Source organism: Austrofundulus limnaeus, unplaced genomic scaffold (genome assembly GCF_001266775.1).
Source record: "Austrofundulus limnaeus strain Quisiro unplaced genomic scaffold, Austrofundulus_limnaeus-1.0 Scaffold1020, whole genome shotgun sequence".
NCBI classification, from domain to species: domain Eukaryota; kingdom Metazoa; phylum Chordata; class Actinopteri; order Cyprinodontiformes; family Rivulidae; genus Austrofundulus; species Austrofundulus limnaeus.
This window is the reverse complement of record NW_013953422.1, coordinates 64,096-91,044: the sequence shown is the minus strand read 5'-3', so window position 1 is coordinate 91,044 and position 26,949 is coordinate 64,096. Positions and strand designations below refer to the sequence as shown.

The 26,949-nt window shown below is 38.4% G+C and overlaps 4 protein-coding genes across 5 annotated transcripts in view; 1 reads left to right on the top strand and 3 right to left on the bottom strand.

Moving 5' to 3' along the window:
• Positions 1-2,083: 2,083 nt before the first annotated feature.
• On the bottom strand, positions 2,084-5,804 carry LOC106533797 (uncharacterized). Its single transcript, XM_014030236.1, has 12 exons — positions 5,632-5,804; positions 4,655-4,856; positions 4,539-4,571; positions 4,315-4,433; positions 4,108-4,213; positions 3,326-3,358; positions 3,206-3,238; positions 2,905-3,138; positions 2,732-2,835; positions 2,497-2,662; positions 2,365-2,420; positions 2,084-2,265 (listed from the first exon to the last, which is right to left on the bottom strand). The coding sequence occupies exons 1-11, from the start codon at positions 5,694-5,696 to the stop codon at positions 2,376-2,378; spliced, it is 1,140 nt and encodes a 379-aa protein (XP_013885690.1). The 5' UTR covers positions 5,697-5,804; the 3' UTR covers positions 2,084-2,265; positions 2,365-2,375.
• Positions 5,805-6,160: 356 nt separating this feature from the next.
• On the bottom strand, positions 6,161-10,251 carry rusf1 (RUS family member 1). Its single transcript, XM_014030235.1, has 14 exons — positions 9,961-10,251; positions 9,807-9,884; positions 9,625-9,739; positions 9,487-9,532; positions 9,365-9,397; positions 9,190-9,295; positions 9,008-9,109; positions 8,863-8,933; positions 7,281-7,465; positions 7,145-7,202; positions 7,009-7,073; positions 6,782-6,907; positions 6,446-6,511; positions 6,161-6,347 (listed from the first exon to the last, which is right to left on the bottom strand). The coding sequence occupies exons 1-14, from the start codon at positions 10,108-10,110 to the stop codon at positions 6,262-6,264; spliced, it is 1,287 nt and encodes a 428-aa protein (XP_013885689.1). The 5' UTR covers positions 10,111-10,251; the 3' UTR covers positions 6,161-6,261.
• A 1,683-nt stretch (positions 10,252-11,934) lies between these two features.
• Positions 11,935-16,265, top strand: LOC106533794 (transmembrane protein 265). 2 transcript variants are annotated; one of them, XM_014030233.1, is made up of 3 exons: positions 11,935-12,222; positions 15,384-15,583; positions 15,874-16,265. In XM_014030233.1, exons 2-3 carry the CDS (start codon positions 15,386-15,388, stop codon positions 16,012-16,014), a joined length of 339 nt encoding a protein of 112 aa, XP_013885687.1. In that variant the 5' UTR covers positions 11,935-12,222; positions 15,384-15,385; the 3' UTR covers positions 16,015-16,265. The 2 variants fall into 2 exon arrangements, with proteins under 2 accessions (XP_013885687.1, XP_013885688.1); XM_014030234.1 differs by lacking the exon at positions 11,935-12,222 and having other exon boundaries at positions 15,223-15,583.
• The window catches only part of prr14 (proline rich 14), a 12,713-nt gene continuing 1,873 nt past the window's right edge, over positions 16,110-26,949 (bottom strand). The window contains exons 2-10 of the mRNA XM_014030231.1: positions 26,728-26,751; positions 25,543-25,696; positions 25,408-25,464; positions 24,544-24,575; positions 22,054-24,453; positions 21,367-21,508; positions 21,094-21,203; positions 19,697-19,765; positions 16,110-17,663 (exon numbers count right to left, since the gene is read on the bottom strand). Coding sequence (XP_013885685.1) covers positions 17,327-17,663; positions 19,697-19,765; positions 21,094-21,203; positions 21,367-21,508; positions 22,054-24,380 — 2,985 coding nt within the window. The 5' untranslated portion in view covers positions 24,381-24,453; positions 24,544-24,575; positions 25,408-25,464; positions 25,543-25,696; positions 26,728-26,751 and the 3' untranslated portion in view covers positions 16,110-17,326. The remainder of the gene's footprint in view (positions 17,664-19,696; positions 19,766-21,093; positions 21,204-21,366; positions 21,509-22,053; positions 24,454-24,543; positions 24,576-25,407; positions 25,465-25,542; positions 25,697-26,727; positions 26,752-26,949) is intronic.

Sequence of the window (26,949 nt, the reverse complement as noted above, 5' to 3'; positions counted from 1 at the left end):
GCAGCACAAGGCTGACAGATGGTAAAAAAAATAACTGGAGTGATTTTGAATTATTTTACACTTTAAAAGTACATTTTYTTTTTATTATGTTATTTTTTCAGGGTATTGTAATTTATTTTATTTATTAAATTGTAGAATGTTTTTCAGTTTAAAATGTATGTCATCCATTGGTTAAAAATAAATGGGTCAGTTTTTCTCATATCTACTCTTTTTCACTGTTTGACTTGATCAAGACTTTTCTAAGATTTTACACTACAAAATAGGTAAAAGTGRGTYACTTGTACTYTTATGGTAACGGGTCAATATCGGTATCGGTCAATATCGGTATCGGACATTTCTCAAAGTTGTAATATCGGTATCGTATCGGAAGTGAAAAAGTGGTATCGGGACACCCCTAGTTTATTTACATAACGACTTTAATTGCTGGATGTTCGGACCCTGAGCTGTTGACCTGCAGTAACTGTGGCCCCCGGAGCAGTTTAGCTGAGTAGCCCTGTCCTAAGTGTTTACTCTCATGAAAAACTGCAAAGGCAAAATGATATCTGAAAAACACTCAGCAGGTGGGTGTAAACAAAAGTAACAACAAACCATTTGGGAATARGTCGATCAGAATAACGATAATTTTACCTTATAAAGCCTCTGGTCCTCAGGTGGCCTCTTTAAAATCCCTTCAACTATGCGCTTCAGTTCGTAGACAGTGGTGGACTCTTTGGCATCTGTGAAGATGGTCGTCTTGTGACGTCGAATCATTAAAAACACATCCTGAGGCAAGATCAGGAAAAAAGTAGAAATTAAACACTGATGTCTATGATGGTGACGTCGCAAAATTAACTTTTCTAGTTGAGCTTCCTCAAGCTGTACACAACTTCCTAATCTTTAGGACACTCAGGATAAGATTTATCAGATTTTTGTTTTTCAAACATGACACGCCAGGYTAATTCCAGTTAAAAGTGTCTCTTTAATCTGGTTTTCCTTGGGAAAATCTCCAGAGAGTGATTTATTCACGACACAGGATTAATGTGAACTTGTACCAGGCACTAATGCGTGATTCAACTTCTCATATTTATTAATACTGAAACCACTGAGCCGAAATTCCTGGCAGTGACAGCACGTCCTCGGGTTGTTTAAAGAGACACATCTGTTCAACGTCATGACGAAATACTTAAGCTGTAGCAGCGTTAGCCTAGCTAGCTAAACGTTAATCTTATTTAACATCACGAACAGGTTGAACTCACAAACTAACATGTATCACACAGCAAGTATTTACACCACGATCTGGAGACATCCCAAAGTTAAAACATCACTCTGTTTTCGTATTTTACGGTACGTTGTGTTAGCCATGCTAAGTAGTTAGCATCGTTGTGGTAAACTAGTTGTTAAATTGAAAGCAAAGTGTGTCGGTTTATCTGTCACCGTGTTAAACTCTCTGCCTTTTCCTTAGACTTGTTTTGGGTTTAATTTGTTATAAATTAGAGCACTTTAAACAGCAAAACGTCAAGCTAACGTGAGCTAGCATCTGCTAACATAAGCTAGCTCACGTTAGCACGGGTTAGCCGAACAAAGACATCTGCTTCAGCCGATGTCTTAACGCCGAACCCGGTTCTGGTACTGGTCGCGGACAGTTTAACGCTGTGAGAGGACTCTGGTTACTGTTGAGGAACAGTTAAGTTGACCTAAAAAAATAATAAAAGAGTACACTGAGCTGTGTCTGTTTACCCGACTCACCATTTCTTGCGGTTGGATGCAGTGGGGGAGAAAAAAAAAACTGCAAAACGACAAATGTGACGTCACAGCTGCCTGAAAAAGACATTCAGTTCCACAAACAACCAGCAGATGGCGTCAAACATCAGATACACCTTGGAAGTTTTATTTGAAATAATGTGGTTTAAAAAGTTGAATGAATGTGTGTCATATATTAATGTATTCTGAAAATCATCTGCGTAATAATACACAATATTGCAAATCAGGTATGTACACTGTAACTACCTATTTTATTCGTTATCATCTGTATAAAATCTATTGACCTATGATCTATGACCAAAAATAGAACAAATACTAATGATTAATGATGATATACAAAACATTGAAATGAAAATATTTTATTCTACAAGAGTGGAAATAAATACAGTACAAAAACACAAGAACGTATGTTCAGCAGGAATTCATCAGACTCCTCAGGCGAGTATAGGATGCAGCAGATTGCAGCTTTTTCTGTAGTTTCTGTAGCTTCAGAGGATAAAAACACTCCTCTGTGGTTCAAATGTCCTGAAAATAACAGGATATTACTATAAAGTGACCCAAAGTAGCCAAAACAAAACATTTCAATGCTACTTAATTTTTTTAAATAAAAAAATCCAAACTCACAGAATTAATGTTTATTTAATCACTAAAGTGCATTTCTGGATCTTGGCGTTATCAGACTGAGAGACAGAAAAAACAAAAAGGATCATTATAAACAAAGTGAAGTCAGTTTAAACTGAAATGATTTAAACTTACATCCAGCCCTCTGGGGGAGTGAACGGGCTCTCGGCCCGAACAGCACAGCAGTGAAAAGGGCCTCTGCTTCGTCGCTGAGTGCTCCTTGAAGCACAGACTGAAAACTTTAGCAGGCAGGTAAACATCCCAGTCGGCTTCATGCTGCTCTGATAGTTCGCTTACCATCCTGTGTGTGAAGCCAGAAGAATAAATATATAATATTATTAATAATACGTTTTATTTACAGAACACCGACCTGTCTATCATCTGTGGTGTAACCCAATCCACAGTTCCCGTCTGCGGATGATGAACCACCAGGTCGACCTGAACCTTCAGCCGCTCCTTCAGCTCTCGGTTGATCTAAAAGAGACGGTCGCTGTAAATTAGCTGAAGGAGGTTAAATTCTGCGCAGGGCTCAGCAGAACTCACCCTGTGGACTACGTCGTGAGGCAGCCTGGACAGGATTCGGACCGGGTAGCCCAGGTGGGCGACGATGTCAGCGACGCTCTTCGCCACGTGAGACGGGAGGCACGACGGCATGGCTGCGGCCTCCACCCATCGGGAGAAGTAGTCCGTCACCGTTAGGATGTACCTGTGTCCAGTGGGCGTTCGTGTCAGCGGACCCCTGACGTCCAGCCCCAGCCACTGCCACGGCTCGTTCACCTGCGATCATCAYGTCCCCTTTACCTCCGACAAGCTTCACCTGACCGTTAAACCGCGAGAAACTCACCTCTATGATCTGATCACAGTCTTTACTGTTCGTCTGGAAAACATGAGGAGCGAGTTTTTATTAAAACACTTCTCACAGGTTGTACACGTTATTTTATTTTAAATATTTAGGAAAACTCACACTGGAATTATCATCTGGAGCCCAGTGAATGTTCTGACAATGACAGAAAAATAGACAATTTGGAAATAAATTAAAATAAAATAAAATAAATTGGAATATCTGGAGAGAAAATAATGTAATAAATTTAGCAACAGGGTATTTAAAAGCAGCTAAAGGCTGGGTAGAATCTAAAAGTAGCTAAATGCAACCAAAAAAACTAAATAAAGAGCAAAAGGTTTACTTGAGGAAGAAAAAAGCTGCAGAAAGCTGTAAAAGTTAAGCTAAAAAGTAGATAAAGGTTAGATTAAAAAAGCTATTTCCTACCTAAAAGCAGAAAAGGAAAAACAAAATGCTACCTGAAAGCAGTCAAATGTAACATAAAAGTAGCTAAAGGTTAGCTAAAAGCCACAAAATGCTAAAGGAGTAAAATGTAACAAAAGTAGCTAAAGGTTAGCTAAAAGAAGCAAAATGCTACCTAAAAGCAGTCAAATGCAACATAAAAGTAGCTAAAGGTTAGCTAAAAGAAACAAAATGCTAAAGGAGTAAAATGTAACATAAAGTAGCTAAAGGTTAGCTAAAAGAAGCAAAATGCTACCTAAAAGCAGTAAAATGTAACATAAAAGTAGCTAAAGGTTAGCTAAAAGAAGCAAAATGCTACCTAAAAGCAGTAAAATGTAACATTAAAGTAGCTAAAGTTTAGCTAAAAGAAACAAAATGCTACCTAAAAGCAGTCAAATGTAACATAAACGTAGTTGTTTACCAGATGAATGAGAGAATGAACTGTGTGGTGTTCCTCCACCCACCTGCTGGGCGCAGTAGTCTCCATGAAAAAAGTGTGGAAACGAGTCAATCTTCATCAGCCGCTCATCAACTACGATTCTCCATTTCTCTGGTTTCTTCTGCTCGTCTCTGATCAGAAACAGAACGTTTCCTCAGAAACAAACCAGTAAATAACAGTTCTTTAAATCATGTTCACTTCTGAGTTTTCTAAAAATGAAGAAACAAAGTACCCKGATGCTTCGTCCTCCAGAAGTTCTTCCTCCGTCTGGTTCAGATCTTTGCTCTGGGCTGTGACCGGAGGGCTTGTTGCAGTTTGAGACGACTCCTCTGAGGTTTCAGCATCAGAAGTCTGATCAAAGACAAACACACGGGTGCAGTGTACTGCCTGGAACATTAAACAGAAATATCTACAGAACAAAACAGGAAACAACTGAATCACATTTTTAGCTCCCACCTTTTGCCTCTTACGTCTGGTGTTGGTAGAAGCCTGTTAAAAGTAAGATTAACATTTTCATTCAGTTAAAAACAAATTAAAGAGTTTAAATCTGGATGGTTCGGTAATTTACAAACCGTTTTTCTCTGCGTGTTGTCAGACGACGAGAAGATGGTGGGAACGGCATCTTCTCGGAGCGTGGCAGACTTTCCCGATCTGTCGATGAACCATTCCTCGAAATGATCCATGCAGAGAACAGAGAAGCGGGACGGAGTCCAGTCCTTCCACTTCATGTTGGCCAGCCATTTCTTCAGTTTTCTGGGATTATACAGAGGGAACCTGTAGGAACCAAACTCTGTTAAACCCCTCAGAGACTTTTGTTTCACCAGAAACACAAGCTTTACATTATTTAACAACAAATAGGCAGACTTGTAAAGTAACTAAGTACAAATACTTTATACTTAAAGTAGAATTTTGGGTGTCTGTACTTTACTTGAATAATTATTTTTCAGCCTACTTTTTATTTCTACTCCTTACATTTAAAAAAAGGCAAGAAGTAGAAAGTTGTTACTTTTATTTTATTTTTGCTTGTTTTCATTCTGGCTTGTTATTGTAAAAAACAAATACTATCCACAGATAGAGTGAATTTAACTGATTTATAGCCACTCCTCATTTCTTTGTCATTTGGTTTGAGGAAGAGTTTGTTATTTAGTTAGTTCGTTAGTTCGTTCGTTAGTTTTGAGCAATTTTAAAAATAATTCCTGTGTTTTCTGAAAACATTGTGCAGCTTTAAAGAAAAAAATTAAAGATGGCTATGTTTTTAAAAGAGCAAAAATCCTATTTCTGCCTGTTTTGTCTTTTTATATACCTTGGAAGCATTTAAGTCTTAAGTCACTTTTTATTTTATTGTTTATATAATGCTTCCAAGATATATAAAAAAGACAAATGTATTATATGATGTAATTTACAGCAGTGATAAATTCACATTTATTCGACATTTTCCACATCCCAACTCTGATGGAAAGAATTTACTAAACAAGACCCTACTCTGCCTGCTAACTGTCTGTTTGTTGTTTAAGAGTAACTTTAAATAACATTTAAACTAAATACTTACTTGAAGAATTTAACATCTGGATCGCTTGAGTTCTCACAATTATAGGCACACTTATATCTCCCCATTTATTAGGTTTTCGTTGTTTTGAGCCTGCGGAAAAACAAAACAAAAAATCTTTTGCTATCGCTAACAGCGTTTACACGGAACAAGGTCTACATCCGGGTTCGGCTTTTCGCAATAAAAGCGACATGGTTACTTTTGACGATAAAATTGTTAAAAAAATATTTCATTCTGGTGCATTCGCATATTATTTTTAATTAAATATTATATACAGACAAATTACTAACATTGTTATAACACRGACTTAATATAACGTCCAACTTTTTTTATGAAAGATTTTATTTTGAAAAGGTTCACCAGACTGATGTTTTGTTTCCTACTCCTGTTTCTTGTTCCCTGAAAAACTTTTTCTGAGAACATCTTGTATTAATTATTACAATTGCGTATCGAAATACAATTTATTTATTCATAAATAACAGACAAAACAAAATAACATTAACTACAGAAACAATAACTGAGCAATACGAAATGACTTTTGTACAAATGTATTTTATTTTCCTGAATCTGGACCAGAAGTGTGTAAATTTGATCAAACATACAATAGTTTTGGTAACAAAAAAAAAAAGCTGCTCAGCTCCTTTTAGTTTTCCACTCCACCCTCCACTCGTCGCAGTCCAGTAGAGTTCGTTTTACGTCCCAACCTGCAGCTTCAACACCTAAAGATTACAAGTCAATAAAAACACACCTCTGATGATAAACACTTAAAGACAGATTTCATTCAAATGAAGGTTAAAACTGTTCTGTGTGAGATCACCTTTCAGGAATGAATTGAACTTTGCGTCCATCAGCTTGTGACTCTCCAGAACAATTTCCCAAAACCCTTTAATTCAGAAAAATAAAAATAAAAATAGAGAAATGTGACAACTAAAGAAACTGTTAAAGGGTAGCGAAAGTGGGATGAAATATTTTAAAAGAACTGAAGAGGTTTTAATGTATTTGTGTGATGACAATATTTGTAAATAAACATAAATATTCCGAAAAGTAGAAAAGTTTAAAAAAAACTAAAGTTGCAGCAACGACCTTCTGAGTGAGCCGGACATGATTAAATGCTGACTCAGCGTTCACGTGATGAAACACAGTAAAATCTCACTTTGCTGCCTCCGTTCTGTGCTTGCAGTTGTTTTGGATATTTGGCAGCTGAGCCACACGGCCTGACACGCCGCTCGTAGTTTATCACAAACTGAAGCTTCTGGTCCCAAACAAACACAAACACAACCTGCCAGGAAGACAACAAGGTGTTGTTGTTGTTGTTTTTAAAGTAACAAATGTTAAATCTGTCCAAATCAAACATCTGTTTTAAGGAGGAAGTTAGGATACCGTTTGTGATTCCTAACAGGAAGGGCATGCTGTTCTCCTCCAAAGCCAAATTCAGTTCTTCAGGGCTGCAAAATAAGCAACAAACTTAAAACTGAGCTTTAAATGGTTAAAATAAATAAATAACGTATATAATTACCTCTGAGCCACATCCTGCAGCTTCACTCCTAGTTTAACTGGCGAGGTTTTCCTAAACTCTGAAAAACAGTTTGTTAGATCCATCGAAGAAAAAAAAAACGAAGTTAAAACTCTAAATTATCGGCGTCGTTGCGTACGCAGGAAAACCGGTTCTCTGCGATTAGCCTGGAGCGGGCTCAGGACGCGCTCGTCCTTCAGGTACTGCTGCAGSACGATGGACAGACGGGCTTCGTTAAAGGTCTCCATGACGACCGAGCGCACAGCTTTGTAGTTGGCAAACAGATGGAGGACGGTGAAGAGAAGGAAGAGGCRGAGCGTCAGTCTGAGGGCCAGAAACAGGGCGAATTAAAACACAGCTTTTTTATGTTCGAACCGAATCTGTTGTTTTCAATTTTTTTTAAGTTTATTCATTTTGTTTCATTTAAAAACAAAATAAATCTTTTAATACAAAAAATACAAATCAAAACTAAAATGAAAGGCATTAAAAAGAAGAAAAAATTCTTTTATCTGCCCCATTTTAAGAAAAGAAGATAAAATTAACAATACTAATAGTCTTTAAGTAACAAAAAACAACAACAATAATCCTACTAGAACAAAATATTTTATGAGTACACATTATTCTTTTTCATATTTCTTCAACAAACCACTTTTAATCATTCTCTTAAACAGAGTTGTAAAGTAACTAAGTACAAATACTTTGTTCCTGTTCTTAAGTAGATTTTTTTGGGTATCTGTACTTTACTTGAGTAATTATTTTTCAGCGTACTTTTTACTTTTACTCATTACATTTTTACACAATTATCTGTACTTTTTACTCACTACATTTTTAAAAAGGTAAGAAGTAGAAAGTTGTTACTCCTATTTTATTCCGAGTTGTTATTACTTTAAAAAAATACTATCCTGATAAATTGTGTCTCCTATAGAGTGAATTTAATTATGGTTGGATGAGAAGTATAAATATTTACCATTCGGACACCATATTACTTTGTACACAACCATCACAGCTGCACGCTGTTAGAAAATATATTTTTGGAGAAGTCACCTCCTAATAAATGTCATTTTGGAAAATCTAACTGCTCACTTTTACTCAGTACTTTTACTTTTAATACTTAAGTAGATTTTGTGTCAGAAAATTTACTTTTGATACTTAAGTACAAAAAATATCAGATACTTTAAGACTTTTACTCAAGTAATTTTTTTAGAGAAGACTTTAACTTTTAACAAAGTATTTTTATGATAAGATACTTTACTCAAGTATCACTTTGAGGTACTTTATGCAACGCTGCTCTTAAACATAAACAGTGATCTGACATTTTTAACAGCACTTTCCATAATCTTATTCCCTGAATTGACTTACATCTTTCCTTCAAACTGGTTCAAAATTTAAACATCTCAATCCCCTTAAGATTAAAACTGCTCTCTCTTTTAACAAAATTTAACTGGATATTTAGAGGTAATATGTTTGTATGAGCCTTATACATAACCTGTAAAATATTATAATCAACCAACTCATGAAATTTCAATCATTTCAACTGACAAAACAATATATTTGATGGGTGACAGTAATGTTTTCTGGTTATAATTCTTACAGCTCTTTACTGTAAAATGAAAATGGGATTTGTGATTATTTCACCTGCTTTCCCCCAGATTTCAATACAATTAAGTGGAACAATTAAMGCATTATACAACATATACAGAGATTAAATTAACAGACTCTACCCTGGATTATCTGTGACCAGAGGAATGAGCAGCAAGCTGACCAGCAGTCCYGCCAAATTCACTAAAGTCTCCTGTGGAAAATAAAACAAGCGTCAGAAAGTAATTTAATTCTTTATTTTTTACAGCGTGCAGGTGACACGTGTACCTGACTCCCGTCTTTGGCAGAGATGTCGGCCATGTTGTCCCTGCGAGCCTGATGAACGGTCAGCGCAGCTCTGGTGGCGCCGCCGGCCACYCCCACCACAGACTGCAGGAGACAAACAGATACAGGAAGTGAACTCCTCACACCCAAACACAGCGGATTTGACAGCGCACTGTTATTCTGACCTTGAATATCCCGGCAGTGCACACGATCAGAGTGAAGTAAGCAGGGAAGTGGGGAGCCAGGATCTCCATGAACATCGCGATGTCGTTCAGAACGTCGGCGAAAAGTCTGCGGAGGAATAAAATAAATGAATGAAAACAAAAAGAGTGCGAGAGTGTTTGGATCCTGGACGCTTACCTCCACTTTTTGGCCTCGGAGTCCAGCTTACTCCTGGAACACAAAGATCATCATCTTTAAATGTTTTTTATGTCCAGAAAATGAACTCAGGTTCCAAAAACCTTTGTTGGGATCAGACGTACCCTTTCTGCCAGGCAAAGAGAATTCTTCCCAACATGCTGGTTCCATCTGCAAACATTTAATATTTAAACAGCTTAAACACTAATAAGAATAATAAACAATCAATTTAAACATGCTGGGGCTTTATTGAAGTTTTTAACCTCTTAACAGCCAGGTGACGGTGGCTGCAGCTACAGTGGCCTCCTGGTTTCCAACACCAACACCTTTTAAAGAAGCCTGAGTGGCCAGAGTCCAGGACAGGGAGCTGCAGAAGGCCTGAAACAAACCAAATATCAGCTTCCACCTGATCAGAGTCATCTCAGGTGGGGGTTCTGTCTGGTACCTGCAGCGTGTCCCAGAACTGGTACTGCAGGTAGTCATCGCTGACGCTCTCCGGGTAGCCTTGAGGCAGAAAAACACTCTGAAATAAATAAATTTAAAACCTCTCAGTGCGTGAAACAAGTCAGCTCAGAAACAGAGACCGAACAAACCCTTACTTTGAAAAACCCAACTACAGAGTTGCCTCTTGATCCTCCTTCACCTCCATCCCTCCTTCTCTCCATCCCTCCATCCTTCACTAAATACCTCCAGGACTGCCCGCTGCCGTATCTCTCTGTAGCCAAAACCAAACCCGCGTCTTTCACCATCCTTTCGGCTTTAATTATGAAAAAACTTCAACAAACCTTACMTTGCTACAGTCTGTAATTCACTTAAAATCATTTCAGGGAACTACTGGGTGATTTGGTTCGCAGCCGACGTGTCATTCGCTCCTGTTTTGTTTATCTTTTAGACATTTCCGGGTTTACTTCCGCCCTCGTTGTTTCTCGAGTTCTCATTGGTGGATGCGGGGTTGTAGGCGGGTCTTTACAAAGCATTGCGGAAGTTTTCATTTTAATCAAAACCTTGAATTTCAGGTGCCACGAAAATCGTAAAAGTAAAAATATAACTGAATGATAAACGCTGATTTTATTTATTTTCTAGGATTAAAATTCATTTCTAATACTTTATTATTTACTTTAATTAATTACCCTGTAGTATGCACCTCAAGTACCATGTGAATATCTCTTAAGTAAGTTGTATGTACTCCCATAGGTAATCTACAAGTACTTTGTCGTTACTCTGTAATGTACCTTGGAAGTAACCTTAGATTACCTCAAAAATACCCTGTATAAACTCCTGTAAGGACCCTACAAGTAGCCTTCTTTGTCATTCGCTACCCTGTGTCCTGTGTGTACCCTCATAGGTACCCAGTATGTACCCTAGTACAGTGGTTCCCAAACTTRTTGTCTTCTGACCCACAAAATATTCATGGCAAAAACTTGTGACCCCAAATATTACTGGTCTGAGTACATGAACTTCGTTAATAACCCTAAAAACACAGGCTTTTTGACAATCTAAACAGCTTACACACAAATATAAATACTTATTTATACTTATTTTGTGTTTTTGTAATAATTATAGGGAAAATACTGTATTACATCAGCAATTATTTTATTACCCTTTAAATTGATTTCTAGAGATTATCCAAGGTGCTTCATGACCCATAATTGGGTCCCAAGCCCAACTTTGGGAACCAAAGTGCAGTGGTTCCCAAACGTTTCAGCTTTTGACCCACAAAATAACAGCAGCAGAGACCTGTGCCCCCAACTGTTTTTGGAGGATAAACATTTGTATCAGGTAAACTAAACATGGGCACAGTAACAATATTTATTATACTACATTTATACATCTTAAACATACTAACCTCACCTTTGTAACAACTAAGGCAAAAATATAATTAATTCAGAAAATCTTTTCAGGACCCAATCTTGATGTTTCGGGACCCCACTTTGGGTCCCGACCCCAACTTTGGGAAACACTGCCCTAGTAAGTACCCTGCAATTACCCTGCATCTTTGTAATATTTTTGAACATACGTACTCAGTACACCTGCAAGCATAATAAGTACCTTATCTTGTTACCTTGTCCTGTCTTTTCCCTGTAAGTACCCAATAGGTACTATTAGGTACCTTATAAGTACAGCACTTTATCTCAGTAACAACCATGTTTCTTAGCTCTTCTTTACGCAGAGATGAACCTGCTTGACACTAACCGCCATCAAATAAAAAATCTGGTCKATCCAGCTACAAGATAAAACATCTGGTCCCTCCCAGCTTGTGTAGGTGGTGACGTGGAAAAAAACGTAATAATCTGGTTTCTGAGTCAGAGGAAGTCTCTTATCTCTGGGTCAGAGAGCAGAATAACACACTCTGGACAAGTTACRGTGAAATTAAGTTGCTGCGATCGAGTCGTGATGAGCAAAAATACAAATGTATGCTTGGAAAATGTAAAACTTCGGTGTTTTCTGCAGGTTTAAACTGATCCTAACTTTTCATTTAGGACCTGTAGACTGCAGCCCAAGGCGGTACGAGTGCAGACACACCTTTCAACCTCAGGAATGTGGACTGAAACAAATAAAATCAAATAAAAAGAGGGTTTGAACACCTCAGAGTCTTCACTGCAAACACAAGACTTTAGAGACAAAGTGGAGCGAGTAAAAAAAAACCTGACAAGTGCAGCAGGGAGGACAAAAGAAGGGAAAAAAAGAAGAAGCAGAGTGGGCGTGGACGTCCCACAGAGTTTCAGTCCAGCTTCTCCCAGTCGTTCTGTCATTTTATGACGGGGAAGTCTGAGAGGAGTCGTTTCACTTCAACYGTTCCTGCTCCTGGATGTTCAGGAGCGAGCTCAGACTGGATCAGAGCCWACACTGAATCTAATCAGGTTTGTGTCTTTAATAAAACCTCTCCATTTGATTTGATTTAAAAGCGATATTAAAAACGAGCTGACATTAATGGTTTTAACTCGGCAGGGTTGGGTCATCAGATTGCTTCATGGGTCGCCAAATGTTTCTTAATATAAAGAATCCTCTTTTGTTTGAAACTAAAAGTTGTGTTTCTTAAGGAGAGCACTTTGTTCCTTTATTTTTAGGAGCTGATCTGTTTATAGATGATAAATTAAAAAAAAAACAGCGATTTGATGTAAACGGGCTGAAATGTATACTTTTACAAATTGAATCTGAAATAAGTTTCTTGTTTAAGCTTTAAGCTTAAACAACTTTTTACTTGAAGTGAGCAGATTTCATCACCTCCAARGAGGCAAAAATTTCAGACACAACATTTAAACAAAAACACCCAAACCTAAGTGAGTTCTTAAAATAACCCAGCAGTTTTCAGTGTGTGGAAACACCCCCTTCATTAATGAATAAACTCACATTTCACCTCAGTTATGATTTACAGGATTGTTTAATATTACACACCAAATATGTTGCAAGAGTTGTTACTTTCTTTGTTAAAAAAAAACAGAACCCTTGGATGTTATTAGATCAAAACAGAGATTCGATCAGTCATGTTCAACAGCAGCAAGTTTTTCAACTTTTTTTTAAGCTGAAAGGGGAAGAATCTTGCAACACATCCACAGGTTTTTGTTTCTAAATTCAAAAACTCACAAGATTGTCACGCTTTTAGTCTGTGACACTTGGAGGAACAGGTTTGAACCTGCAGGCAGACATTTAGTTTCAGCTTTTACTTTACAGTAGATTACATAAAGGAGTTTGTAACAACTATATACACAACAAAAAATGCAATCAAAATAAAATGGAAGGCAGCAGAAGAAGAATAAATCTTATATCTGCCCTTTTTTATACCTAAAATATATTCAAAATAAAAGTAAATTGCAACAAAAATCAAAACAACTGAAAACACAAAAACTAAAAACAAAGCTAAATTTAAAACACCAACTCAAAACAACAATTTGCATCAATTCACTTATGCTTCTCCGTATTTCTTCAGAATACTCATTTTTATCATTCTCTTCAATAAATACAAAGATCTGGCATTTTTAAACTCATCTTCCAGACCGTTCCATAATCTCACTCCCTGGATTAAAGTGGATCGCTCCTTCAGACTCGTACCCAGGGTTTCACAAACATTTCAATTCCCTTAAGATAATAACAGCTCTGTCTTTTAACAAAATTTACTTGAATGTTGGAAGGTAACACACCTGTATGAGCTCTGTACATTAACAGTAAAATATCATAATCGACCAAATCATAGAATTTTAATAATTTCAATTCATAAAACAATGTATTCGATGGATGGCTGTAATTTTTTCTAGTAATAACTCTCAGTGCTCTTTTCTGTCAAATAAAAATAGGATTTGTGATAGTTTTACAAGCTTTACCCCAGACTTCAATACAGTAAATTAAATGTGGAACAATAATAGTGTTATACAACATAAACAGTGCTTTATCACTAAACAGTTCTCTTACTTTATACAGGACTCCAATAGATTTGGCTGTTTTTGTTCTTTATTTATATGATTTTTCCATGTCAGTTTTTCATCAATGACACCTAGAAACTTCACTTCACTGACTCTACATTTCACAACATCATCAATTTTAAATGAAACATCTACAGTTCCTCTTAATGTTACTAAAAATCAAATAATTTGTTTTGTCCAAGTTTAATGATAATTTATTTAGTTGAAACCATTACAACTTTGTATTTTCACAAATTCTGTTTGTACCATCTCCAACATTTGTTCAATATCTTTACCAGAACAAAATAATGTATCATCAGCAAATAGGAAACACTCCAAAAGACCCGACACATTTACCAAATCATCCACATACAAAATAAATAACTTGGGTCCGAGAATGGAACCCTGCGGCACGCCACGAGATGTTACAAAACTCAGATCTTACATTATTTATTTGGACGAATTGTTTTCTGTCTTCCAAATAACTAGATGCCCACTGTAATGCAGGTCCTCTAATACCATATTTATTTAGCTTTTCAAAAAGAATACTGTGGTTAATAGTATCTAATGCTTTTTTAAAATCAACAAAAATACTGATACAGTACTGTTTTTGGTCAACAGCAGTTGTTAAATGTTCTATTAATTCAATGAGAGCCATCGACGTGGAATTTTTTGGTCTGAACCCAAACTGTTTGCTACTTAATATGTTCTGCTCATCAATGAGTTRGTCCAATCTGATCACAAATAATTTCTCTAAAATCTTTYAAAATTGTGGTAACAGGGATATTGGTCTGTAGTTGTTAAATTAATTTCACCGGCCTCTGAATAGGTGAAACATATGGAGCACCAAAACTGACATAATTAAAAATAAAAGCTGAAATATATACAATTCCCAATAAATAAATAAATAAATACACTTAAAATACGCCAGTTAATTATAAATTATACAAATTTTATATTTTATCACATAAATTTTACTGTTTTTAAAAATATATTTTTCTTTACTCGTAGATACATTCATGCCATTTATTTTATTGTTTTACCCCCACATATTTTTATGTTCATGTGTTGCCATTTCATTTTTCTGTCTACTGTTTTTACTTTACTTTAAAAATGAGACAGAAACACATAAGTTAAAGTAAAAACAGGAGACAGAAAAACACGTCTTTATAGTTTTGTTTTTCTTTTGGTGTTTTATCTGTTCTCGTAACCTTTTATTTTGGTTTTATCTCCTTGTAATTGTTCAGCACTTTGTTCAAAAGTGCTCAAAATAAAGTGATTATTAATAAAAAGACTTGTGAAAATACTTAAAAATTAATAAAAACACCTAAGATACACAAATGTGTCTAAAAGTCAAAGAAAAAACAAAAAAATATATATTTAAAACTTAAGCCCTAAAATATATTTGAAGATCAATTAAATGATAAAACATGAGGTAAAATTCTCCTTTTTTATATTAGTTGGTGCATTTTAAGTGTATTTTTTTCAACTTATATATTTCTGCTTTTATTTTTAATTATGTCAGCTTTGGTCCTCCATAGACGCACATATTCTGAGTGATATTTTGTTTGTTTTTCACCACAACTGAGTCAAAATATTTAACCAAACTCTGCCTTCCTGTGCAGATATGTCAAACTCCTTACAGATGCACGAGAAAGAAGCCCGCCCGCTGAACACAACACCGGGGTCTGCGGATGAAGACGACACAATTAAAGACCCCGAGGCAAACTTCCGCAACAACAAGTACCACAGGAGGCTGGCCATGTGCAGCATCATCTGTGGCGTCTCCTGCATCGGCATCCAGGCACTGACATACTCGTTCAAGGTACCGGATTTTATCTCTACTGATGATTCTGAGAACTAAACCCAGATCCAATGCTGGATATTTGTTTAATTTAAAAAAAGAGCAGGTTTGGCTTGTTTTTTTCTTTTAAGTCTTTTATTAGAAAACACTGCTGTTATATGACGGGCGTGGTTTAAAAAAAGTTTAAATAGGTTTCAGATGTCATTACTTGTTGAAACCAGTAGAGTTTTGTTTCTCCCGCTGCCCATCGTAAAATAAAAGATCAAATTTTTCTGAATCCTAAATAAATGTAATCTTTCCTCCTCTGTCAGGCTGAACACACAGGAAACAGAGCGACAGCTGAGAAGGCCAGAAAATACAGCATCATCTCCATCGTGGTGTTTTTCTCCATCATCGTCTCCATCCCCATACTGATGGCACTTTTCTCATATCTCGTCACGTTAGGAGACTGAAACATTCAAAACTGGACCAAAGCGCTCTTTATGAAGCTGGACGTTACATAAAAAGACTTGCTGGTTTTACACAAAACACCACGTTGAACCAACTCTTCACAACCTTTATGTGCATTTTATTTAACTTGAAACGACCAGAAAACACAATCCAGCATTGCCTATAATTTAAAATACTGTATGACACAAACCAGGTGCATTTGAAAGGCTTTCTGCTTCTCTTTCAGTTTTCTATAAGCTACAACCACAAAAAACAAATTACAAGGAGACTGAAAACAAAACCTAAACTCAGAGAAAACATAAAAAAAGGCAGAAACCTTTTCAAACGCACTCACACATTAGATCAGAACAGTCGTGCGCCAGTTTTTGATGTATTTTTGTCACCAGTGGTGAAATACTCATTGTTACTGTACATATACTACAAATAATACAAAGTACACGCCGAGTACCGAGCGTCCACTGGAAGCAGAAAGGCGTAGTGAACATGGCAGTGCTTTAAAAAGGACATCATGGGATCTCTGCCAACGGTGAACTGGCATTATTGCATTGTTACAAATGTTAAATGTCTACATAAGTTGTACTTTTTTTACTGAGTTATTTTATAATAAAACTGTGGATTTTTTGTGCGCTGAGTTGTTACAGTTAAGGCAACATCGTTTACTACAAAACACATTTTATACGTAAAAAAACAGACAACTGGGACAAAAAATATATAAAATTGAACTACCAAATAAAATAAAAGCACAACAGCGATGGACGCGGTCTGATTAACTCTGGAGTGCCATGATGGTTAGTTTATAAAAACAAAACAAAAACAAAAACTCCACAGGTTTACAACAAATAAGTAAAAAAAAGCAGCCTGAGCAGAGGAAAGGGCTTTTATCAGTCCGAAGCTTGTTTTAAACTCTTTGATTGTACTGAACCTTCATTGTTTCTCATGTTAGAACATTTTATTTCTATTTAATTCTTATAAAATAGCTGCCTTTGTTATAAACTTAACGCTGCAGGGTGCTCGGCTGACTCTGCAGAGTGGAGACAAAACTTTAACCATGTTAAAATACGAAAAATAAGTTCGCTTTAATACAGTTTCAAAGTATCTAAGATGGACAGCAGAAGTTTGTAAATATAAATAAAAACCCGACTTGCTGTAAATATATACTTAACTTTACAAAATGTAAACAAACAAGTTGGACTTAATTGTTTTTTAACTTGTCGGCTACAAACTAGAAAATAAAACCTGAATTCTTTACTTGGAGCTTCTTTAGACACGGCCTGAGGAGCCGCAACAATCGTTTTCACAAATCTCTTTATTTGTTTATAAATCTGCCTCCCTCTGATCGTGGATCAGCCACAAACTCAACTCGTCCAGTTTGGAGCAGAGCAGCGAGTCCACGTCCTGAACGCCGAGGGACGCTTCGTGTTTAGGGAAGCCTCCTCGTCTCGTCCTGGAGGAGGACGACGACGAGGAGGAAGAGGAGGAGGAGGAGGAGGAGGAAAGTCCCGCTTTCACGGCTCCGATCAGAGGCTTCTTCGGTTTCCTGACCGTGCCGACCTCCAGGAACTCCAGGAAGCGTTTGACACGTCTCGGACCGCACCAGGACTCGGAGCCGTTCTTGCGACTGAGAGGCACCTCGAATATCGTTTCCAGACGGCTGAAAAAACAAACAAAAATACAAATTATAATCAGATCAAAGAGAGACAAACAAACATGTTGCCTCTGCTGCCACCGTCTGGTTGTATTTAACTTTATCTCTCAGCAGAACAAACACAAGTCATGTGTTCATTACTCACACTGAGACTCAAAACAAAACTAAAAGCAGGCAATTAAATCTGGCAAAAAATAAATAAAATAAAGCTAAAAAACAAAAACCCCAAACGACACTTCCTAAAGAAAACACATTTAATGATTTATTTTTGAAACGAACAGCTAAGCTAAAAGAACTGGGTGTAAAAAAGAGGCTGATTTTTTCTAGAAGTAAAAACAATCAGAGGTTCACCTGCAGCTAAAAATACTGAAACAAGTTCAACAGAAAAAAATCCTCTACCAGGCTCTAGACTGACTTTAGCACTGGTTGCACTGGTGTGCTCACCTTTTTTTGATGAACCAGCACAAAAGTTAGGTCCATTAAGGCAATAATAACTCACAAATAATTAATAAATTTAGTAAACATGAAGTTCTATATTTGAACCAGACATAAAACTTACTGAAAAGTATTTAAAGTGATTCTACGACCTGAGATTTTAACTTAAACATCTCCAGATAAACAAAATGAAAGACATTGTGCTAAACATCTCAAACTGAATATTTCATGGTTAATATCTTTTAGACTACACCTGCCCCTCAGYTGACCAACTCCTGTAGTTTGGCCTTCTGGATCTTTGGCCTTGGCTAAACCAGAATAATGAACACAGAACGGTGATTGACAGCTTTGTAAAATAAAAACGACAGAACAAGAACAAGTCTGCACCTGAATGTTATGTATTTCTCTTAAATAACTAATGTATGTAGTTATTAGGGCTGCGCTGTATCTGCGGTAGACGGTAGAAACGGTATGAAGTTGGCCTACGGTAGAAATTGACCCTCTACCYTCCTGTCGTCAGTTACATCATCGCACCTGTGTCACCAGGGCTGAGAGTGCAGAGACATTCCTCCTCTCGCTGTAGAAAAGTTACGTCATGTCACGGGATCATTTCCTCCCTCTCGCTGCARGTCACGCAGAGCGAAGCTTTAACAACTGTAGTTTTTCACACCCAATTGTTGGAGAAAAACAATGTTTTTWWMMWWTMMWWKSSKKKYYYYWTWWTTTTWAAAAAAGACGTGGYCGTTCGTTCAGTRGTKAATCCATCTTGCTAATGTAAAGTCGGCTTAAGATGAAGATGAGCTCGCAGCAGAGCAGCAGCTGATCAGTTCAGCAGGCAGAAGCTCATTGTTTGGCAGATATTAAAGCAAAAATGTTGGGTTTAATTAAGATTACAGTTTTCTGCAAAAAAAAAAAAAGCTCTAAAAATATTATCTTTACTTTTTATGATAATTTTCTACCGCGATGTATACCGTTACCATGAAGGGGTTAAATTTATACCGTGATATGAATTTGAGGTCATACCGCCCAGCCCTACTAGTCATAAAATCAATTTCAGATACTTGGAATAACTGTGGTGAAGCTGATTAAGTGTAAAAGCAGCCTGCCGTACACGTGAGCTTCCTCATGTTGCTGAAATGATCTGTTGTGCATCCAGAGCWGAACCTTAATGTTAAATCAGCAAGATGGACTTGAGAGTGAGRAACCGTCCACATTTCATCTCCACAATTAAGAAAAAAAAAAAAAAGCTGCACTTTTACAAAAAAATCAGGTCACACTCTAGAGTCCTGTCATCAGAAAATCTGTCTGTGGAACCCACAGCCTCTGAACTAACGAGTGATCATCAAAACTGCTATCTCTGCCTCTCTGATGGTATGGGGGTGCATTAGTGCTTCTGTCATGGACAGCTTACACATATGGAAATGCTCCATTAGTTGGTTTTCTAACGTCTCACACTGTAGCATAACAAAATGGCTTCACCGTAGAACACTCCGGCCTCCCCGCAGCCCAGACCTCATTAATAATTTGGCCCATCACCCTGGACTMATGTTCATTTTAGTTTCTGTCTGTAGAACCTGCTGTAAGTCTGTGTGCGCTCCACGTACCTTTCAGGTGGGTTTCTGAAGTTCTTGTTGGTGTAAATTTCCTCTAAACTAAACTGCTTCTTCTTCAACCTGCAGAGTGACAGAAAACAGAGGAATGCTGCAGTTCACCACAAACTACACAGAATACATATACTGTAATGTATTAATATAAATTAATCCTAAGCGTAATAAATGATCACTAAATTTAGACAAAACAAATTATACGAACGAACGGCCGATGTTTCGTTTGGAGTTGATGGTGTTGAGATTTGTAAAGTCAGTGAGGTAAAGTTTTTGGGAGTTATTACTGATGAAAACCTGACCTGGAAACCTCATATAAATTACTTAAGAACAAAAAAGGCAAAATCTATTGCAGTACTACATAAGGTAAAGGAGTTATTTAATGATAAAGCACAATTTATATTACAGAATGCAATAATTGTTCCACATTTGATTTATTGTGTTGAAGTCAGGGGGAAGGCATGTAAAACAATTACAAATTGTATTCTTCTTTTGCAAAAGAGAACCATAAGAATTACAAGAAAAGTTTATGGTCACCCATCAAGTAAGTAAGTAAGTACGTACGTAAGTACGTAAGTAAGTAAGTAAGTAAGTAAGTAAGTAAGTAAGTACGTACGTAAGTAAGTAAGTAAGTATGTATGTATGTAGGTATGTATATTAGGGGTGTAAGAAAATATCGATACACTGAAATATCGTGATATTTTATTTCCCAATACTGTATCAATATTCTAAAGCCCTGTATCGATTTTTAATTAAGGTTTAAAAGTTTAAAATGTCAACTTTCCTGCCAGCCGTTCATTTTTATGTTGTAGTTCAGCCTCTGACCACTAGTTGGCAGCAGTGAGCCAGACATTTGGCTCCTCTACCTCTTGAGCGCCAGAGAGTAAGGGTAGCATTAGCATTGTGAGTAAACATTAACTTTTCTTTTTTTTTCTGTAAGAGGTTTTTATTTAATAGAATATTTGGACAAAAAAATCACAATATATCACAATATATTGCCTTGCTTACAGTATCGCAATATATCAGGATATATCGTATCGTGACCCCCCTGTTATGAGATGTATCGTATCGCCAAATTCTTGCCAATACACAGCCCTTGTGTGTGTGTGTGTGTGTGTGTGTGTGTGTGTGTATGTATATATGTATATATTTATTTTTTTTTGTCAAATGGGGCAGATATAAGATTTTTTTCTTTTTCTCTCATTTTATTTTTAACTGAAATGAATAAACCTAAATAAAAATAATAAAATTAGACATTTAAAATTACCTTCAAGGTTCGTCTGTTTTTTTCCTCTTTCTTTCTTTCTTTCTTTCTTTCTTTCTTTCTTTCTACATGTTGTTTAGATAAAGAAAAAGTAGTCTGATCAACCTTGAACTCTAAGCTGTTTCAGACAGACCTGATGGGTTTGGGCAGACCCATGGGCGTCAGGTTGGTCTGAGGTCTGGGTAAAGTTTTCCGGATTTTGATAGAAGACACCTTTCCTCGTTCCTCGCGTTTCTTCCCAACCTGTGATGAAAAATTAGAAATTTTAACATTTATGATTCTCACAAAAGTATAAACAAACATCACTAATAATTAAGCTACTTTCCCCAACAAATGATCTATGATATTTTTATTAATCAGCAGTAAAACCAACAGAACTAGTACAGGTAATTTAAATCGTGCGTACTTTTGTTTCAAAATCAGACACGGCTTTTTCCTCTCTCGCGCAAACATCTTCAAACTCCTGACTGGAGGAACTCGTGTCCTCGCCATCATCTTCCTCTTCGCTTTGCTGCCTCCTCTCCTCCTCACAGCGTAAGGGATTCTCACTTTAAAAGAAGCAGAGCTGATGAGACAGAACTATGGATCACATATTGATCAGATGCTGCTGCTGACTGATCCATGATGTGATGTAAATGTAACATTTTCTATATATAGGTCAAATTAATCACTGCAATAAAATAACTTTGTTTGTTTTTGTCACTTTTACAGTGGATTGCATCAACTCTGTTACATCCAGAAGGGAAACTTCACCAAAGTGAAACATAAATCTGTGGATCTGTGTTTGATTACTCTGCCTGGCTTTCTCAAGGACCAGGATGTGACACAAAAATCTGAATTATGGAACTGAAAGTGAAAGTAGTCAAACTGAATTTTTAATAAACCAAAATACAGTTTCAAAGCAAATTAATTCAGATACAAAACTTTAAATTCAGTTTCAATTTAGAGAAATTTATTTTAAACCAAAACATTCAATTTCAAATTATGAACATTCAGATTCGATCTGAGCAATTCAACTTCAATTCCTGTTGGCACAAGATTAATCGCGTACAGAATGGAGAACTGTGAGTTTGAACTGTGAGAAGCGTCTTACCTGCTGCAGGACTCTAAAGCAGCAGCAGAGCCGGCTGTGGACATGAAGACTAAAGGACGCCACGTCGAGGAGCTTGATGGGGATGTTACCGAGGAAGAGGAGGGAGGAGAAGCGTGACTAGGAGCGGCAGCGGCTCCTCTGCAGTCGGACCTCTTGGAGAGGAAAGCCAAGGGGCTGGACAGGAAGCAGGAGGCGAGAGCTGAGAGGGAGGTGCTGGGAGTGTGTGAGTGACTTGGAGACATGTGCAGAGCGGCGGGGAGCCATCTTCTGGARGGGTACACCTCCTTCCTGAGACAGAGCGGGGCGATCTCCCTCTCCACCTCCACGCTGCACACCGTGTGCCTGCGAGCTCGCCTCAGGGGTTTGTGGGAGTGACCGTGGTGCTGCGGCACCTGCGTCCTGCTGGCGTGCGGTGAATTCGGAGACGTCCAGGTGGAGTCGTGGGGCCGGAGGGACGGGATCTCCGGACAGGAGTAGCTGCGCAGCAGGCGCACCGAGGAGCTGCTTCCTGACGAGGCCAGATCCGTGTCCTCCATCGTGACGGACTTCAACCCCTCCACGCTTGTGTGACTGCGACCGGGCAGCGCCCTGCTTCTCCTCCTGTGGTTATCTGCTCGTCGGCACCTCACGACGGCGTCTCTCGCACCACGGCTGCAGGTTGTGACCTCAGTGTCTGTGAGGAAGATCTCATCCACCACAGAGGCGACAGAAACGTCTTTTAGCTGCACGTAACAGTCCAAGTTAAGCTGGGGGTTACTTTCAACAAGAGTCATTTCAAAATATGCAGAATCTGCTGTGTGGCTTTGGTTCTCTTTGGTTTTTGAGTTGAATTTGCTGATTTGTTTTGTCGCCTCTTGAGTTTGGCTGAACCCCGGAGACCTCCCAGCGGCCCTGAGACCGTCTCTGGATCTCTTGGACGGTCGGCTCAGCGCTGCAGCGTCGGCTCTTTGTGCWCCCTGAGAGGAGCTGAGATCCAGAGTCACGGGTTCTAACGATGAGCTCTCTGTAACACAACTCACACGGGTTATTTTACGTTTTATCGGCTTCTTGCTCGCATCGCCGGGCTGCTTTATGTTTGGACGGAGGAGAGCTTCGGTGATCGGCGTGGTCGTTTCCAGATCCATCTCATCCGCTCTGAAAAGACTTTTCTTCGGTCTCGAGGACGATCCGGCGGGCTTCGCTCGGCCGCTCTTCGGTTCTTCTCGTGGCTCCAGGCTGTCTGTCTCAAACGAACACATGAACATGGCTTCAGATGGTTCTGTCTGATGGATCGTCGCCGCTTCTTCGTTTTTTCCTTTTCTCCTAGACTTTGTGAGCACGGCTGGTCTTTTGTCGTCGAGCCGTATTATTTCCTCTTCGCGTGTCGTGGTGTTCATCGAKGCCGCCCCCCTTCTCGACGCTCTTGAATCTTTATGCAAAGCCACGTGGAAAAGCCGCGGGGGTTTTGTATTGTCCGTCACTTTTTTCCTCTTAGCGGAGCCTTGGGGGTGACAGCTCGGCTTCAAACCCCTCTTCGGCCGCACGGCGTCCGAGACTGAACACACCTCGGAGTCCAGCTGGGACTGGGTCTGCTGCGTGTCCAGAAAAGGTTTATTTGTCTCGTCAAGCAGATTGTTCTGACTTTCATCAGCACTGTGAGGGTGGACTGAGGCGTTCATGTCTCTGGAGTCACATTGAGGCTGTTGATGTTTGTCCTCAGAGTTAACGCTCTTTGACTCGGATCCGTTCCTTTTAACCGGTCCGGACAGTGGTGTCAYGCAGGAGGTGTCCCGCTCGGCTGATTTTAAATCAGCCTTTTGTGAGGCACTTACTTTGGCTAAAGACTGTAGGACGAAGGAGTCAAAAGGTTTGGATAAAACACCGGCTAAAGGCACTGAATCCTTTGGATTTATTGCTGGCTCGGCTGCACATCCAGAACAACGTGATGTAAACGTTTTTATCAAACAACCGGAATCAAGAATTTCAGCACTTTGTGTTCCTKCACAGTCACTAAGCCCTCGCTGATCAGTACTGCTGTCCAGATCCTTGCTTTCAACCAGTCCTCCTGGATGAAACTCGTCTCCTCCCTCTGCGGGCTCTGCATCGGCCCGTAGCTCAGAGTCACCGGGTGGGTTCAGACGGTCCATGGAGGGCGGAGGGCTGCTGGCTCTGAACAGTTTCACAGGAGACATGACGATCTCAGTAAAGCTGGCCATCTTTGACTTCAGCGACTGGAACAACGGGCCGATGACCCATCCCGTCGGGGCGGACGTACTCTCCATGACATCCACGACCGGCGAGACGCCGCTCGTTTCCATGTCGGGCGTGTCCGCTTCYAGACGTTGCATCTTACTTTCTTCAAATGACTTCACTGCATTTTCACCAGGAGATAAAAGAGGCTTCAGCTGCAGGTCCTGTTGCCTATAAAGAAAAAAGAAAATGAGACGCAAGTTTCAGAGAAATAAAATCTTCTTTGTCAGAGTTGCAGTAAAGTAGGTTTCTATCACTTACTTATCCGCTGTAAAACTGACTTCAAATCCATTCTGCAAATCAAACACAAAGTTTTACAGTTTGGATGCAATAAAACTACAAGATCTATTTATTTATTCCTCAACTGTCCCTCGGAGCCCGCAAGGAGACATGGGAGGGATTTTTTTATTCTGCGTTCCCTCGCAATACTTCTGCGTTCCCTCGCAATACTTCTGCGTTCCCTCGCAATACTTTTGCGTTACCTCGCAATATTGTTTTGCGTTACCACACAAAAAATTGTTTAGACTTTTATTTTGAAATATCCGGTTACCAAAAATATACTTCCATGCGTGGCTGTGTGATATATTCATTCTGAAGCTGAATTAAAGTAGTAGGTTAACTCGCTAATGGTGAGCAGGTGAATGAGTTAATAAAKCGACAGGCACAACAGTGATAAACGACTTTTTRGAGGGAACGCTAAACGTATTGTGAGGTAACGCAATACTTTTGTGTGGGAATGCAAAAAGAAAAAAAAAATCCCCCATGTCCCCTCGCGGGCTCCGTATAAATCAAAGCTATCGCAGTAGTTTCTAAAAAAACAAACACACCACAGCTAAAGAAAACTGTGGATTTTCCTCTACGGGTAAAGTGATCAATAAAGACACTTCATTCTGTCTGCAGAGTGTTTGTAGGTCAAACACGATGCTCAACTGCTCGTTTGCATCAGATGCAGCAGACCGTAAAAGAGGATTAAATCACTCAATTAACCTTCACACCTATTTAGCTAAACACAAATACAGTACAGCGCTCTGTAAAGTCAAATTAGGCAGGGAACACTTGAAAGCATTAAACAGTAGAGGAGTGTGGTTCTGTCAGGAACGTAACGGTGTTGGACAGAAAACGGACCTCGTTGTGTTTCTCAGTTCTTCCAGCTCCTGGCAGCTTGAGCTGAGGCGCTCGCGCCTGCAAAGAAAAGAGAAGCGCTTCAGCGAAAACTTGTTCTGCGACCGCTCGTCTGGACGTAAAAAATCCACTTCGTACCACGGTTACCCTCTCCGGGTGTCTCTTCGTCGGGGATGGATTCGGCCTGGATGGTTTCCGGGCCGTTTGGAGGTCCTGCTTTTTGGGCGTTTTCGCTCTGATCTCTTGGATGCGTCCGCTCCTCCTGTGGCCAGACTGTCCATCATTTGCAGAGCTGCAAATAAAATAAAAACATAAAATGCTGAGTGTACTTGTACAATGAATCACTGACAAATAACAAGAGATAATGATTTTACAGAAAACATTTTTTGAAGCTTTTTAAAAAATTAATTTGTCAATCATTTTGTCTTACAAAAATATTACACCAAATAAAAAAGGTAGGGCTTTCCTCTCTGTTGGTGCCTGAACCAGTGACCCACAAACCACACTGCAAAAACTGTCCGTGTAACCAAGTTTTAAAACCTTATATCAGCCAAAAAGTCTTTTTTTCATCTTGTTTTGAGACTGATTTACTAAACAAGAACAGAAAGTGTAGAATAATAATCTTGTTTTCAGAATCTGTAAGATTATTTGTCTTGTGCTAGCCTGGAAATTTGACTCAAATTAAGTGAAAATTTTCTGCCAATGGAGTAAGAAAATTTTACTTGGTAAGATTCTTATAATACTTGATTTGATTCAAAATTTTCCTATTTCAAACATCTTACCAAGTAAAATTTTCTTACTCCTTTGGCAGAAAATAGTCACTTAATCTGAGGCAAATTTTCAGGCTAACACAAGATAAATATTCTTACACATTCTGAAAAAGAGGATTATTATTCTGTTCCTGTTTAGTAAATCAGTCTCAAAACGAGAWKAAAAGACATTTTGGCTGGATATAACATTTTAAAAGTTGGTTAGATGGACAGTTTTTGCAGAGCAGTTACAATTTTACAGAGCAAAAAAGGGACGAGATTGGACTGTAAAGGAAAATAAAAAAGTGCCACAATAACGATACCTGAGGGTGATGGAGGGAAAGGAAAGGAGAGGTGGTGGAGGTGCACTACAGACAGGGTTTGGGGGAATAACATCTTCATCCATTGGACAAACTATCAGAGTAAATCAAAGGGGGGAAAAATCAACATCATCTTCKTCTTACACATCTAAACAACAGCTTTAAAGGAGAATAAAAGTAAAATAAAAAATAAAAACAAAACAAGACATGCTGGATTTATCACATCAAGGTCCTAAAGATGAAGTTTCACTTACTTTACACTGTGAAGGGATTTGAGTCTGAAATAAAGAACAAAACTGATAAAAATGTTTGCATACAGCGGGTAAAATAAGTATTGAACACGTCACCATTTTTCTCAGTAAATATATTACTAGAGGTGCTAATGACATGAAATMTTCACCAGATGTTGGTAACAACCCAAGTGATCCATACATACAAAGAAATCAAACCATAAATGTCCAGAAATGAAGTTATTT